Source organism: Entelurus aequoreus, linkage group LG21 (genome assembly GCF_033978785.1).
Source record: "Entelurus aequoreus isolate RoL-2023_Sb linkage group LG21, RoL_Eaeq_v1.1, whole genome shotgun sequence".
NCBI lineage: Eukaryota > Metazoa > Chordata > Actinopteri > Syngnathiformes > Syngnathidae > Entelurus > Entelurus aequoreus.
The window spans coordinates 48,936,876-48,952,629 of NC_084751.1; the positions used below are offsets into that span (position 1 = coordinate 48,936,876).

The 15,754-nt window shown below is 41.4% G+C and overlaps 1 protein-coding gene across 3 annotated transcripts in view; it reads right to left on the reverse strand.

The window, feature by feature from the left end:
* Nucleotides 1-15,754, reverse strand: part of LOC133638794 (phospholipid phosphatase-related protein type 1-like) — a 132,402-nt gene that overhangs the window by 21,070 nt on the left and 95,578 nt on the right. For all 3 annotated transcript variants that reach the window (XM_062031749.1, XM_062031748.1, XM_062031750.1), the window contains exon 4: nt 2,184-2,316. In XM_062031749.1, coding sequence (XP_061887733.1) covers nt 2,184-2,316 — 133 coding nt within the window. The remainder of the gene's footprint in view (nt 1-2,183; nt 2,317-15,754) is intronic.

Consider the following 15,754-nt stretch of genomic DNA (forward strand, 5'->3'; position numbering starts at 1 on the left):
TTGTAGGTGAACTCTTTAGTGCCCCACAAAACTAAATATCTTTACCTTGGTCTAGACCAGCGGTTGACTGGGGTCCACATTGGTGTGTGTGGATCAATACACATGAACTATTGATCCATTTATATTCCTACATTTCAAGTATATTATCAGTGTGTGCTCGGCAGCTTTGCCTTCCATCACATGTATTGATCCAACATCGCTTTGAAAGGGAAACCATCGATTGGATTAATTGTAGAAAAAGAAAACCTTGGATTTAAGAACGGCAGACTTTATATAAAGTTTATCACTTGTAATATAATGTAATTTTAAACCTCTAGTCTATTTTCCTGTCTGTGGTATCATCAAAACAAAAAACTACGTTGGTCGAGAAAGACAAATGCCACAAGACAATATCTGTGACGTGTGTGTGTGTGTGTGTGTGTGTGTGTGCGTGTGTGTGTGTGTGTGTGTGTGTGTGTGTGTGTGTGTGTGTGTGTGTGTGTGTGTGTGTGTGTGTGTGTGTGTGTGTGTGTGTGTGTGTGTGTGTGTGTGTGTGTGTGACGTGGAGTCCAGCGACAGTTTGGGTGTTCAGTGTTTAAATGCCTGTTTTGACCGCCTGAGTTTACCACTTGTGAAACAGAGTGTATCTCCGACTGTCTCTCCTTCTCCCTTTCATTAACGCAACTTTCCGCTACAGCACCATTGCAAAAGCCACAGTACATCCCAACGACACAACACAATAATAAAGCAGCCACACAACTTGAAACCGCAGAAGAGGCGGCCGACACGATGCCAGCTGTGCAAGATACACCCACAAGCGTAGAAAATGGATGAATGGATATTACCAATCAAAGCATGATTATAACAATCCACATTTTGTCTTATTTATGTGTGAAACTGCTTATCTAAACATGGAAGTGTAGCTCCTCCTCTGAATGCAAGTGCTCCTAAAGCAGGAATATTGTGGTATTTGTGACCCTAAGATGCAGGAACCAGGAGAACCAAGAGCAGGTAAGATGATTGGAATATACTCCAAAGCAGAGAAGTCAATCCTCCAGCACTGAGAAGCAGGTGAGGCTGCCATGGATGCTGATTGGCCGCAGGTGTGGAGCGGCTGCCAATCAGCAGCAGGTGTGGAGCGGCTGCCAATCAGCAGCAGGTGAGGGGAAAACAGCGCTCAGCGGGACAAGCAGGAAATAGAAGCAAAATAAGAGCACTGATAGGAAATAAAACACAAAACAAGGAAGCACAAACAGGAATGAAGTGACAGATCGTCACAAATATAAAAGATGTATTTCTAGTACAAAATACCAAATCTGGATAAACTGCAACACACAGCAGGATTTGTTTAAGTGTCATTAAATACTGTAAGTCCTTTTTGTGTGGAGCTATTTAAAAATACACTTTTAATTAAAGCAAATCAATTGTCCGTTCAAAATTGTCTGTGTAGGGTGTGCTTATTAATGATGAAAAAGTATATATATATATATATATATATATATATATATATATATATATATATATATATATATATATATATATATACTGTACATATATGCGATTAATTTATTTGGAGTTAACTATGAAAATTGCAATTATTGTGATTAAATATTTTAATTGTTTGACAAAGAGATCATTTTTAAATCAGATTAATCACACTCTTGATTAATCCTGACTAATCACTGGGTTTCATTTGTTTGCTAAAATACAATTTGCCTAAGAAAATATCTAAATTTTTGGATACAAATGCAATTTGGTGGTCAGAATGCTTGAAGAAATAAAAGCAGGTGTAAGTTGAAACTTCACCTGACATCACCAGAGGACAACATTCCACCTGACATAACACCTGAACATAATATAACATAACACCTGAACATAACATAACATAACACTTGAACATAACATAACATAACATAACATAACATAACATAACATAACATAACACTTGAACATAACATAAGATAAGATAAGATAACATAACATAACACTTGAACATAACATAACATAACATAACATAACATAACATAACATAACATAACATAACACTTGAACATAACATAATATAACATAAGATAACATAAGATAACATAACATAACATAACATAACATAACATAACATAAGATAACATAACATAACATAACATAAGATTCCACCTGACATAACCAGAAGAGAAGATTTAGGCAGAAGGTGTGAAGTGTCTCACCGATGAAGCGGATGATGCGGCGGATGAGAGGGTTGAGGTAACAACAGTCTCCAGTGACGATGGTCTTCTCCTGGGCCAGCAGGGACTCCCTGGTGGACTTCATGGTGTACATGGACACTTCACCCACCAGAATCTACCAAGAAGAGATGGAGTTGTTGGAAGGTAGAAGAGATAGAAAAGTGTTGGTGATCTCCACGATGTCATCACCTGGGATGCTGCTGGACTAGTAAATGAGATTACCTGGGATGATGCTGGACTAGTAAATGAGATTACCTGGGATGCTGCTTGACTAGTAAATGAGATTACCTGGGATGCTGCTGGACTAGTAAATGAGATTACCTGGGATGATGCTGGACTAGTAAATGAGATTACCTGCGATGATGCTGGACTAGTAAATTAGATTACCTGGGATGCTGCTGGACTAGTAAATGAGATTACCTGCGATGCTGCTGGACTAGTAAATGAGATTACCTGGGATGATACTGGACTAGTAAATGAGATTACCTGGGATGATGCTGGACTAGTAAATGAGATTACCCGGGATGATGCTGGACTAGTAAATGAGATTACCTGGGGTGCTGCTGGACTAGTAAATGAGATTACCTGGGATGATGCTGGACTAGTAAATGAGATTACCTGGGATGCTGCTTGACTAGTAAATGAGATTACCTGGGATGCTGCTGGACTAGTAAATTAGATTACCTGGGATGCTGCTGGACTAGTAAATGAGATTACCTGGGATGCTGCTGGACTAGTAAATGACATTACCTGGGATGATGCTGGACTAGTAAATGAGATTACCTGGGATGCTGCTGGACTAGTAAATGAGATTACCTGGGATGCTGCTTGACTAGTAAATGAGATTACCTGGGATGCTGCTGGACTAGTAAATGAGATTACCTGGGATGATGCTGGACTAGTAAATGAGATTACCTGGGATGATGCTGGACTAGTAAATTAGATTACCTGGGATGCTGCTGGACTAGTAAATGAGATTACCTAGGATGATGCTGGACTAGTAAATGAGATTACCCGGGATGATGCTGGACTAGTAAATGAGATTACCTGGGATGCTGCTGGACTAGTAAATGAGATTACCTGGGATGATGCTGGACTAGTAAATGAGATTACCTGGGATGCTGCTTGACTAGTAAATGAGATTACCTGGGATGCTGCTGGACTAGTAAATGAGATTACCTGGGATGATGCTGGACTAGTAAATGAGATTACCTGCGATGATGCTGGACTAGTAAATTAGATTACCTGGGATGCTGCTGGACTAGTAAATGAGATTACCTGCGATGCTGCTGGACTAGTAAATGAGATTACCTGGGATGATACTGGACTAGTAAATGAGATTACCTGGGATGATGCTGGACTAGTAAATGAGATTACCCGGGATGATGCTGGACTAGTAAATGAGATTACCTGGGGTGCTGCTGGACTAGTAAATGAGATTACCTGGGATGATGCTGGACTAGTAAATGAGATTACCTGGGATGCTGCTTGACTAGTAAATGAGATTACCTGGGATGCTGCTGGACTAGTAAATTAGATTACCTGGGATGCTGCTGGACTAGTAAATGAGATTACCTGGGATGCTGCTGGACTAGTAAATGACATTACCTGGGATGATGCTGGACTAGTAAATGAGATTACCTGGGATGCTGCTGGACTAGTAAATGAGATTACCTGGGATGCTGCTTGACTAGTAAATGAGATTACCTGGGATGCTGCTGGACTAGTAAATGAGATTACCTGGGATGATGCTGGACTAGTAAATGAGATTACCTGGGATGATGCTGGACTAGTAAATTAGATTACCTGGGATGCTGCTGGACTAGTAAATGAGATTACCTAGGATGATGCTGGACTAGTAAATGAGATTACCCGGGATGATGCTGGACTAGTAAATGAGATTACCTGGGATGCTGCTGGACTAGTAAATGAGATTACCTGGGATGATGCTGGACTAGTAAATGAGATTACCTGGGATGCTGCTGGACTAGTAAATGAGATTACCTGGGATGCTGCTGGACTAGTAAATGAGATTACCTGGGATGATGCTGGACTAGTAAATGAGATTACCTGGGATGATGCTGGACTAGTAAATGAGATTACCTGGGATGATGCTGGACTAGTAAATGATATTACCTGGGATGCTGCTGGACTAGAAAATGAGATTACCTGGGATGATGCTGGACTAGTAAATGAGATTACCTGGGATGATGCTGGACTAGTAAATGATATTACCTGGGATGATGCTGGACTAGTAAATGAGATTACCTGGGATGATGCTGGACTAGTAAATGAGATTACCTGGGATGATGCTGGACTAGTAAATTAGATTACCTGGGATGCTGCTGGACTAGTAAATGAGATTACCTGGGATGATGCTGGACTAGTAAATGAGATTATCTGGGATGATGCTGGACTAGTAAATGAGATTACCTGGGATGATGCTGGACTAGTAAATGAGATTACCTGGGATGCTGCTGGACTAGTAAATGAGATTACCTGGGATGATGCTGGACTAGTAAATGAGATTACCTGGGATGATGCTGGACTAGTAAATGAGATTACCTGCGATGCTGCTGGACTAGTAAATGAGATTACCTGGGATGATGCTGGACTAGTAAATGAGATTACCTGGGATGCTGCTGGACTAGTAAATGAGATTACCTGCGATGATGCTGGACTAGTAAATGAGATTACCTGCGATGATGCTGGACTAGTAAATGACATTACCTGCGTTGCTGCTGGACTAGTAAATGAGATTACCTGCAATGATGCTGGACTACTAAATGAGATTACCTGGGATGCTGCTGGACTAGTAAATGAGATTACCTGCGATGATGCTGGACTAGTAAATGAGATTACCTGGGATGCTGCTGGACTAGTAAATGAGATTACCTGCGATGCTGCTGGACTAGTAAATGAGATTACCTGCAATGATGCTGGACTAGTAAATGAGATTACCTGGGATGCTGCTGGACTAGTAAATGAGATTACCTGGGATGATGCTGGACTAGTAAATGAGATTACCTGGGATGATGCTGGACTAGTAAATGAGATTACCTGGGATGATGCTGGACTAGTAAATGAGATTACCTGGGATGATGCTGGACTAGTAAATGAGATTACCTGCAATGATGCTGGACTAGTAAATGAGATTACCTGGGATGATGCTGGACTAGTAAATGAGATTACCTGGGATGATGCTGGACTAGTAAATGAGATTACCTGCAATGATGCTGGACTAGTAAATGAGATTACCTGCGATGCTGCTGGACTAGTAAATGAGATTACCTGGGATGCTGCTGGACTAGTAAATGAGATTACCTGTGATGCTGTTGGACTAGTAAATGGGATTACCTGGGATGATGCTGGACTAGTAAATGAGATTACCTGGGATGCTGCTGGACTAGTAAATGAGATTACCTGGTATGCTGCTGGACTAGTAAATGAGATTACCTGGGATGATGCTGGACTAGTAAATGAGATTACCTGGGATTCTGCTGGACTAGTAAATGAGATTACCTGGGATGATGCTGGACTAGTAAATGAGATTACCTGGTATGCTGCTGGACTAGTAAATTAGATTACCTGGGATGATGCTGGACTAGTAAATGAGATTACCTGGGATGATGCTGGACTAGTAAATGAGATTACCTGGGATGCTGCTGGACTAGTAAATGAGATTACCTGGGATGCTGCTGGACTAGTAAATGCGATTACCTGGGATGCTGCTGGACTAGTAAATGAGATTACCTGGGATGATGCTGGATTAGTAAATGAGATTACCTGGGATGATGCTGAACTAGGAAATGAGATTACCTGGGATGATGCTGGACTAGTAAATGAGATTACCTGGGATGATGCTGGACTAGTGAATGAGATTACCTGGGATGCTGCTGGACTAGTAAATGAGATTACCTGCGATGCTGCTGGACTAGTAAATGAGATTACATGGGATGATGCTGGACTAGTAAATGAGATTACCTGGGATGCTGCTGGACTAGTAAATGAGATTACCTGGGATGATGCTGGACTAGTAAATGAGATTACCTGGGATGCTGCTGGACTAGTAAATGAGATTACCTGGGATGATGCTGGACTAGTAAATGAGATTACCTGGGATGATGCTGGACTAGTAAATGAGATTACCTGGGATGCTGCTGGACTAGTAAATGAGATTACCTGGGATGATGCTGGACTAGTAAATGAGATTACCTGGTATGCTGCTGGACTAGTAAATGAGATTACCTGGGATGATGCTGGACTAGTAAATGAGATTACCTGGTATGCTGCTGGACTAGTAAATGAGATTACCTGGGATGATGCTGGACTAGTAAATGAGATTACCTGGGATGATGCTGGACTAGTAAATGAGATTACCTGGGATGCTGCTGGACTAGTAAATGAGATTACCTGGGATGCTGCTGGACTAGTAAATGCGATTACCTGGGATGCTGCTGGACTAGTAAATGAGATTACCTGGGATGATGCTGGATTAGTAAATGAGATTACCTGGGATGATGCTGACTAGTAAATGAGATTACCTGGGATGATGCTGGACTAGTAAATGAGATTACCTGGGATGCTGCTGGACTAGTAAATGAGATTACCTGGGATGATGCTGGACTAGTGAATGAGATTACCTGGGATGCTGCTGGACTAGCCTAACCCTAACCCACCAAGAACTTGGACCACTTTGGCACATCCTTGCATTGGCATTTTAACCAAACATACAACACTGAGGTCCAAACTTGTGATTTACATAACTAAGGCGTTCCTCAAGGCACTCCTTTAAGTCCTCTCCTTTTTGACACATTTGTCATGTGATTAATGTCAGAGGCTTTATTTACTTCCCATGCAATCAGTAGTCAACTTCTTTAGTTGGACTGGTGGTGTTCCTCAACGTTCCATTTTAGCTCCTCTCTTTTCCATCTTTTGGGCAATTTAATTGGTGGCTCGCAAATTTAAAGAAACTGTTAGTGCACTGTCCACTTTAACCCCCAGATGGCAGTAGAGTGTTGAATATCTTAAAAAATGTGTCGCAATTCCAATTTTGACCATAGTGCTAGTTGCTATATAAAGAGGTGCTTTCCATCATTTTCAGCAGACTGCATTGCAAAAAGGATTACTATAGCAACAACACTTCCTCGGGAGGGTAAAACTAACCTGTCTCACAAAGGTCTAAACCCAGCTCGCATTCCCTATTAGTGGGTGGATTCTGCGTCACAATGAGAGGAAGAGGATCAAAAAGCTCTTTAAATGAAAAACAAATACCTTCACTACTGTACAGTTTTGCAGCAGATTGTAAAGTGTTGTCATAGAGACGGTCCTAAAACTGACAAAATAAACACCAACATCAAATGTCTACTGTAGAGGACCACAGCATGTGTTGTAGAAAAAAGACAAAGAGTGAAAGGTAAAGGTTGTTGAAATGTGGCCCTCAAATCAACATAGTTTAATATCACTCATTTTGTTGGGATTTGTTTATGATCTAGTTAGGTTTTGTAGAAAAAACTAAAGAAATACAAATCATGCATTCCGCAAATAGAAGTAATTGAAAATGATATAATCACAGAATGGAAAAACATCCAATCAGGATCCATTAATGCAAAGCAGTGAAACCAATCAGATGCTATTTCGACATCTTCATTCCTCTGAAGGATTTTGCTGCATCTTTCCATCTAACGCGATAAACTGCAACTGTGGCAGGAATATTTGTCTCCCCTCAAGGAACAAAAGCATGGCTGGGATCCAAACTGCATGAGGCTCATTTTGTCATTTCACATTTGAAAAAGTCCATGTGGAAACCTGCTAAACATGTTTGTGGTATTGAAAATGCATAATTAGCAATATTTCAATAGCAGCTTTAATATTCAAAAAGATCCACCAAACACTGCAGGAAAAACATTTCCAATTGCATTATTTTTGTCATGTTTTCATTGTGTTCTGTTAGTTTAACTCCATAGTTCCTGTTTTTTGTGCACTCTTGTTTGTTTTGGTTGCCATGGTGACATATGATTTTCACCTGCCGCTGGTGTTCGCACGCTCACCTGGCTCTAATCAAGAAGACGATTTAAACCGCCTTTGCCAGTCAGTCGGCCTGGCGTCATTGCTCGTTTCAGGTCTGATTCTATAGTTATGCTAGTTATTGGTTTCATGCCACAGTTTCATGTTGTTCTATGCCATAGTTCATGTGAGTTGTTTCATGCCACAGTCTCATAGTTGTTCCATGCCATAGTTCATGTTAGTTGTTTCATGCCACAGTTTCATAGTTGTTCCATGCCATAGTTCATGTTAGTTGTTTCATGCCACAGTTTCAGGTTGTTCTATGCCATAGTTCATGTTAGTTGTTTCATCCCACAGTTTCATAGTTGTTCCATGCCATAGTTCATGTTAGTTGTTTCATGCCACAGTTTCATAGTTGTTCCATGCCATAGTTCATGTTAGTTGTTTCATGCCACAGTTTCAGGTTGTTCTATGCCATAGTTGATGTTAGTTGTTTCATGCCACAGTTTCATGTTGTTCCATGCCATAGTTCATGTGAGTTGTTTCATGCCACAGTTTCATGTTGTTCCATGCCATAGTTCATGTGAGTTGTTTCATGCCACAGTTTCAGGTTGTTCTATGCCATAGTTGATGTTAGTTGTTTCATGCCACAGTCTCATAGTTGTTCTATGCCATAGTTCATGTTAGTTGTTTCATGCCACAGTTTCATGTTGTTCCATGCCATAGTTATGTTAGTTGTTTGTTTGTTGCTATGCTATAGTTTATGCTAATTGTTTGCTTCACGCTATTGTCACCCAACCCTCTACATAAGTCTTGTTTATTTCATGCCATAGTTAAGAGAGTTTTTGCCTGTTATTTTGTAGTTAGATTAATAAATATGTTCCTACCTGCTACCCTTGTCCGTAAAAGTCCGTTTGTATCCCGGGAGAACAAACTTTGCAGCAAGCTGCGAACCCACAATGCCTCCCAGGTATATTACCCACAATGCTTCCCAGGTATATTACCCACAATGCTTCACACTTATATTACCCACAATGCTTCCCAGGTATATTACCCACAATGCTTCACACTTATATTACCCACCATGCTTCCCAGGTATATTACCCACAATGCTTCACACTTATATTACCCACAATGCTTCACACTTATATTACCCACAATGCTTCCCAGGTATATTACCCACAATGCTTCACACTTATATTACCCACAATGCTTCACACCTATATTACCCACAATGCTTCACACTTATATTACCCACAATGCTTCCCAGGTATATTACCCACAATGCTTCCCAGGTATATTACCCACAATGCCTCCCAGGTATATTACCCACAATGCTTCACACTTATATTACCCACAATGCTTCCCAGGTATATTACCCACAATGCTTCACACTTATATTACCCACAATGCTTCACACTTATATTACCCACAATGCTTCCCAGGTATATTACCCACAATGCTTCACACTTATATTACCCACAATGCTTCACACTTATATTACCCACAATGCTTCACACTTATATTACCCACAATGCTTCCTAGGTATATTACCCACAATGCTTCACACTTATATTACCCACAATGCTTCACACTTATATTACCCACAATGCTTCCCAGGTATATTACCCACAATGCTTCACACTTATATTACCCACAATGCTTCACACTTATATTACCCACAATGCTTCCCAGGTATATTACTCACAATGCTTCACACTTATATTACCCACAATGCTTCACACTTATATTACCCACAATGCTTCCCAGGTATATTACCCACAATGCTTCACACTTATATTACCCACAATGCTTCACACTTATATTACCCACAATGCTTCCCAGGTATATTACCCACAATGCTTCACACTTATATTACCCACAATGCTTCACACTTATATTACCCACAATGCTTCCCAGGTATATTACCCACAATGCTTCACACTTATATTACCCACTATGCTTCCCAGGTATATTACCCACAATGCTTCCTAGGTATATTACCCACAATGCTTCACACACACACACACCTTGCAGGATTGAGGTGGATGACATACCATGGTCTGATCCAGCCAGGTGATGATTATAATCACTAACTTTTGAGTAGGTTCTTTCATAGACTTGCTGTTGCCTAAGTCTGCACAAGTACTCTATGCTCTCATTTTGATTTATCTCCAGATAACCTTTTTATTTATCTTACCTGACGGTAGTAAAAATACATATTTTCAGTTTGCAGCATCGTTGTTGAGCAGTTGTTGAAAAGAAGACAGGATGTTTGGACTTTGTCTTCAGGTCCTTACGTGTAAACCCACTTCAAAGTAAACAATGCTAGTAGTTGCCAATATATTGTGTCAGTAATCATCCTCACACATGCTAGACATGCCCAAAACATGTGATTTCTTATAGTAAAATAGGCTTTTTACAACTGAAAATAAAAGGACAAAAGACATGTTGGCTGCTGGACTTGGAACAAGCACAGTCCACGTGTGTGCAACAACACTAACACCTGCTGGACTTGGAACAAGCACAGTCCACTTGTGTGCAACAACACTGACACCTGCTGGACTTGGAACAAGCACAGTCCACGTGTGTGCAACAACACTGACACCTGCTGGACTTGGAACAAGCACAGTCCACTTGTGTGCAACAACACTAACACCTGCTGGACTTGGAACAAGCACAGTCCACTTGTGTGCAACAACACTGACACCTGCTGGACTTGGAACAAGCACAGTCCACGTGTGTGCAACAACACTGACACCTGCTGGACTTGGAACAAGCACAGTCCACGTGTGTGCAACAACACTGACACCTGCTGGACTTGGAACAAGCACAGTCCACTTGTGTGCAACAACACTGACACCTGCTGGACTTGGAACAAGCACAGTCCACTTGTGTGCAACAACACTGACACCTGCTGGACGACTCTTGCCACTTCTCTTCTAAACTATTGAAACCTGTGATTGCTTGTGGTTTGATTCAAGTGAGCCAGCATGTTTCTGAGTGGACTACTTTTCAGCACCACATGAAAAGATGCACGATGACATTATGTGTAAAACATCATCACTTTCATAGCAAACATTTGTTGAAGTGTTTATTTAGCAGAATAATGTTTATCATGAAGCACGACACTTCCTGTCAATACACAACTTGCAATGACTGTTTAATATCTAAATATTAATCTTCCTGTCAATACACAAGAGTGTTTAATAAATAAATATTACACTTCCTGTCAATACACAAGAGTGTTTAATAAATAAATATTAAACTTCCTGTCAATACACAAGAGTGTTTAATAAATACATATTACACTTCCAGGACTGAGCTTTGTTTGGAGTAAAACTAGTTGAGTCTTACGTCATGAGATAAACACACATGTCAGTTTTAACTTCAACATGAAATAACATGACTGAGTCTAATTTTAAGCATTAAATCAGATTTATTCTTAAGCATGTTTTGTTGTCATTTACATTCCTACCTTATTATTAACCCAAGGGCTGAGCTCACCCCTTCAGACACAAACAATATATCCTGACCTGATAATAGCCTGAGAGTCACACCTATCCCCCCGTCTACATCATTGTGGCACACCTGAGAGACTTCCACCTGAGAGACTTCCACCTGAGAGACTTCTACCTGAGAGACTTCTACCTGAGAGACTTCCACCTGAGAGACTTCCACCTGAGAGACTTCTACCTGAGAGACTTCCACCTGAGAGACTTCCACCTAAGAGACTTCCGCCTGAGAGACTTCTACCTGAGAGACTTCCACCTGAGAGACTTCCACCTGAGAGACTTCTACCTGAGAGACTTCTACCTGAGAGACTTCCACCTGAGAGACTTCTACCTGAGAGACTTCCACCTGAGAGACTTCTACCTGAGAGACTTCTACCTGAGAGACTTCCACCTAAGAGACTTCCGCCTGAGAGACTTCTACCTGAGAGACTTCCACCTGAGAGACTTCCACCTGAGAGACTTCTACCTGAGAGACTTCTACCTGAGAGACTTCCACCTGAGAGACTTCTACCTGAGAGACTTCCACCTGAGAGACTTCTACCTGAGAGACTTCTACCTGAGAGACTTCTACCTGAGAGACTTCCACCTGAGAGACTTCTACCTGAGAGACTTCCACCTGAGAGACTTCCACCTGAGAGACTTCCACCTGACAGACTTCCACCTGAGAGACTTCTACCTGAGAGACTTCTACCTGAGAGACTTCCACCTGAGAGACTTCCACCTGAGAGACTTCCACCTGAGAGACTTCAACTTGAGAGACTTCCACCTGAGAGACTTCCACCTGAGAGACTTCTACCTGAGAGACTTCTACCTGAGAGACTTCCACCTGAAAGACTTCCACCTGAGAGACTTCCACCCTGGACCATAGCCCAGATGGCAGACAGCTAGAACCAGCCGTGTGATCCAGCTAAGTATTAAAAGTGCAGTTGAAGTCAGTGTCACTTGAACCATCTTTAGCCGCAGTGAGGACTTCCTGTTCCAGCCATGTCAGCACTTATGTACATTTTCACAACAATAATAATCATGACGGTTGGTTGCAGAATGTAAACGTACATTTAAAAGTAGGACACGCTTCTTTTCAAGAGGTGTCATGCTGCTATTGTGTTACACTTTATTGTGACACACTGCAGTATTTAAAGAACACCTGCAGGCTGCTAAAGTATTCAATATTAAACATGTTTGTCACACATTACATGACTTTTGTTGTTTTATTCAGCCTGGCATTTTATCTTTAAAGCTGGAATGTAGAATACAGGATTACACCCCTGGTGGTATACACTGTGGTTGTCTACTATCATGCACTTGGAGTTCATATACAGTGGAACCTCCATTTATGAACTCCTCATTGTATGAACGTTTTGATTTACAAACCACAGAGCGAATACAAATATGCGTTGGTGTACGTACATTGTCTTAGTGCACGTACCACCCATTGTGTGCCTCGCAGAGCAGCCATTTTGTGCCCGGCAGCACATCAAATGTGGGCGGGCTGATCGATCATTATTCAGTCAGTAAAGCAGTGCTGTCGTTAGCTACTGTGCTAATAGTTACTTGATGTGCTTTTTAGGTGTTTACATGTTTCTACTTGTGTTACCTCAATATGAGTCCAAAGAAAGCCATGGACAAGCTACGTGTTCATTGAAACATACAGAAAGTATCCACAGCGTTGTTGACACAGCCTCTCCACTCTCCTTCCCTTCCGCCGCGCGCTAAAAGAGATGAACCAACAAAGTCTATTTTATTTATTCCTAATCATTGTAGCGACCTGGCTGTTAAAGGCCTACTGAAATGATGATGATGATGAATGATTTTTATTTAAACGGGAATAGCAGATCCATTCTATGTGTCATACTGGATCATTTCGCGATATTGCCATATTTTTGCTGAAAGGATTTAGTAGAGAAAATCGACGATAAAGTTCGCAACTTTTGCTCGCTGATAAAAAAAAGCCTTGCCTGTAGCGGAAGTAGCGTGACGTCACAGGAGCTAGTATTCCTCACAATTCCCCGTTGTTTACAATGGAGCGAGAGAGATTCGGACCGAGAAAGTGATGATTACCCCATTAATTTGAGCGAGGATGAAAGATTCGTAGATGAGGAACGTTACAGTGAAGGACTTGAGAGGCAGTGATGGACGTATCTTTTTTCGCTCTGACCGTAACTTAGGTACAAGCTGGCTCATTGGATTCCACACTCTCCTTTTTTTATTGTAGATCACAGATTTGTATTTTAAACCACCTGGGATACTATATCCTCTTGAAAATGAGAGTCGAGAACGCCAAATGGACATTCAGTGCCTTTTATCTCCACGACAATACATCGGCGAAATGCTTTAGCTACGAGCTAACGTGATAGCATCTTGCTTTAACTGCATATAGAAACAAAAGAAATAAACCCCTGACTGGAAGGATAGATAGAAAATCAACAATACTATTAAACCGTGGACATGTTAATGCTTTCCAGGCTGGCGAAGGTTAACAATGCTGTGCTAACGACGCCATTGAAGCTAACTTAGCAATCGGACTGCACAGAGCTATGCTAAAAACATTAGCTCTCCACCTACGCCAGCCAGCCCTCATTTGCTCATCAACACCCGTGCTCACCTGCGTTCCAGCGATCGGCAGAAGGACGAAGGACTTCACCCGATGCGTTTGGCGGCCCGGAGACGTAGGAAGTCAAGGTGAAGTCGGCGGCTAGCGCGGCTAGCGCTCCAACAAAGTCCTCCTGGTTGTGTTGCTGTAGTCCGCTGCTAATACACCGATCCCACCTACAACTGTCTTCTTTGCAGCCTTCATTGTTCATTAAAAAAATTGCAAAAGATGTCCAGAATACTGTGGAATTATGAAATGAAAACAGAGCTTTTTGTATAGGATTCTACGGGGTACCATAACTTCCGTTACTCGGACTTCGTCACGCGCATACGTCATCATACCGCGACGTTTCAGCCGGATATTTCCCGGGAATTTTAAAATGTCACTTTATAAGTTAACCCGGCCGTATTGGCATGTGTTGCAATGTTAAGATTTCATCATTGATATATAAACTATCAGACTGCGTGGTCGCTAGTAGTAGTGGCTTTCAGTAGGCCTTTAAAGTTAAGAAGTTTTCAAACTGGGAGTGCACCACAGTGCTAGTGACAGTGTGTCGGATGAAAATGAGTACAATTGAGTGACTTCTTGTTGTTGTTTTGACTTTGTTATTAAAAACCTTATGTTTGTTGGATACACATTACTGTATAGTGCTTTATATCGTGTTCAAAGTGTACGAAGCTATTATAAAATATGGACTTTTGTCAAGGCTGGAAGCTAATATTCATGTTTACATTGTTTCTTATGGACACATCTGCTTCCATATGTCAACTTTTCTATTTACAAACCAATACCGTTGAAAAATGGAGGCTCCAAGTTGTGCTTTCCAAGAACTACTATTGTTTCTATAATTCAATGCAACCAGTGGTACATATGGCAAACACTGAAGGTGGCTAAGGTGATGAGTAATGTAAACAGTGAAGTAATGTAAACAGCTAAAGTGATGAGTAATGTAAATAGTGAAGTAATGTAAACAATGAAGGTGGCTAAGGTGATGAGTAATGTAAAGAGCTAAAGTGATGAGTAATGGAGATGATTGACTCACAATAGCAGTTGGAGCAGCAGCCAGCACACAGTACAAGATGTTTGACTCACGATAGCAGTTGGAGCATCAGCCAGCACACAGTACAAGATGTTTGACTCACGATAGCAGTTGGAGCAGCAGCCAGCACACAGTACAAGATGTTTGACTCACGATAGCAGTTGGAGCAGCAGCCAGCACACAGTACAAGATGTTTGACTCACGATAGCAGTTGGAGCAGCAGCCAGCACACAGTACAAGATGTTTGACTCACGATAGCAGTTGGAGCAGCAGCCAGCACACAGTACAAGATGTTTGACTCACGATAGCAGTTGGAGCAGCAGCCAGCACACAGTACAAGATGTTTGACTCACGATAGCAGTTGGAGCAGCAGCCAGCACACAGTACAAGATGTTTGACTCAC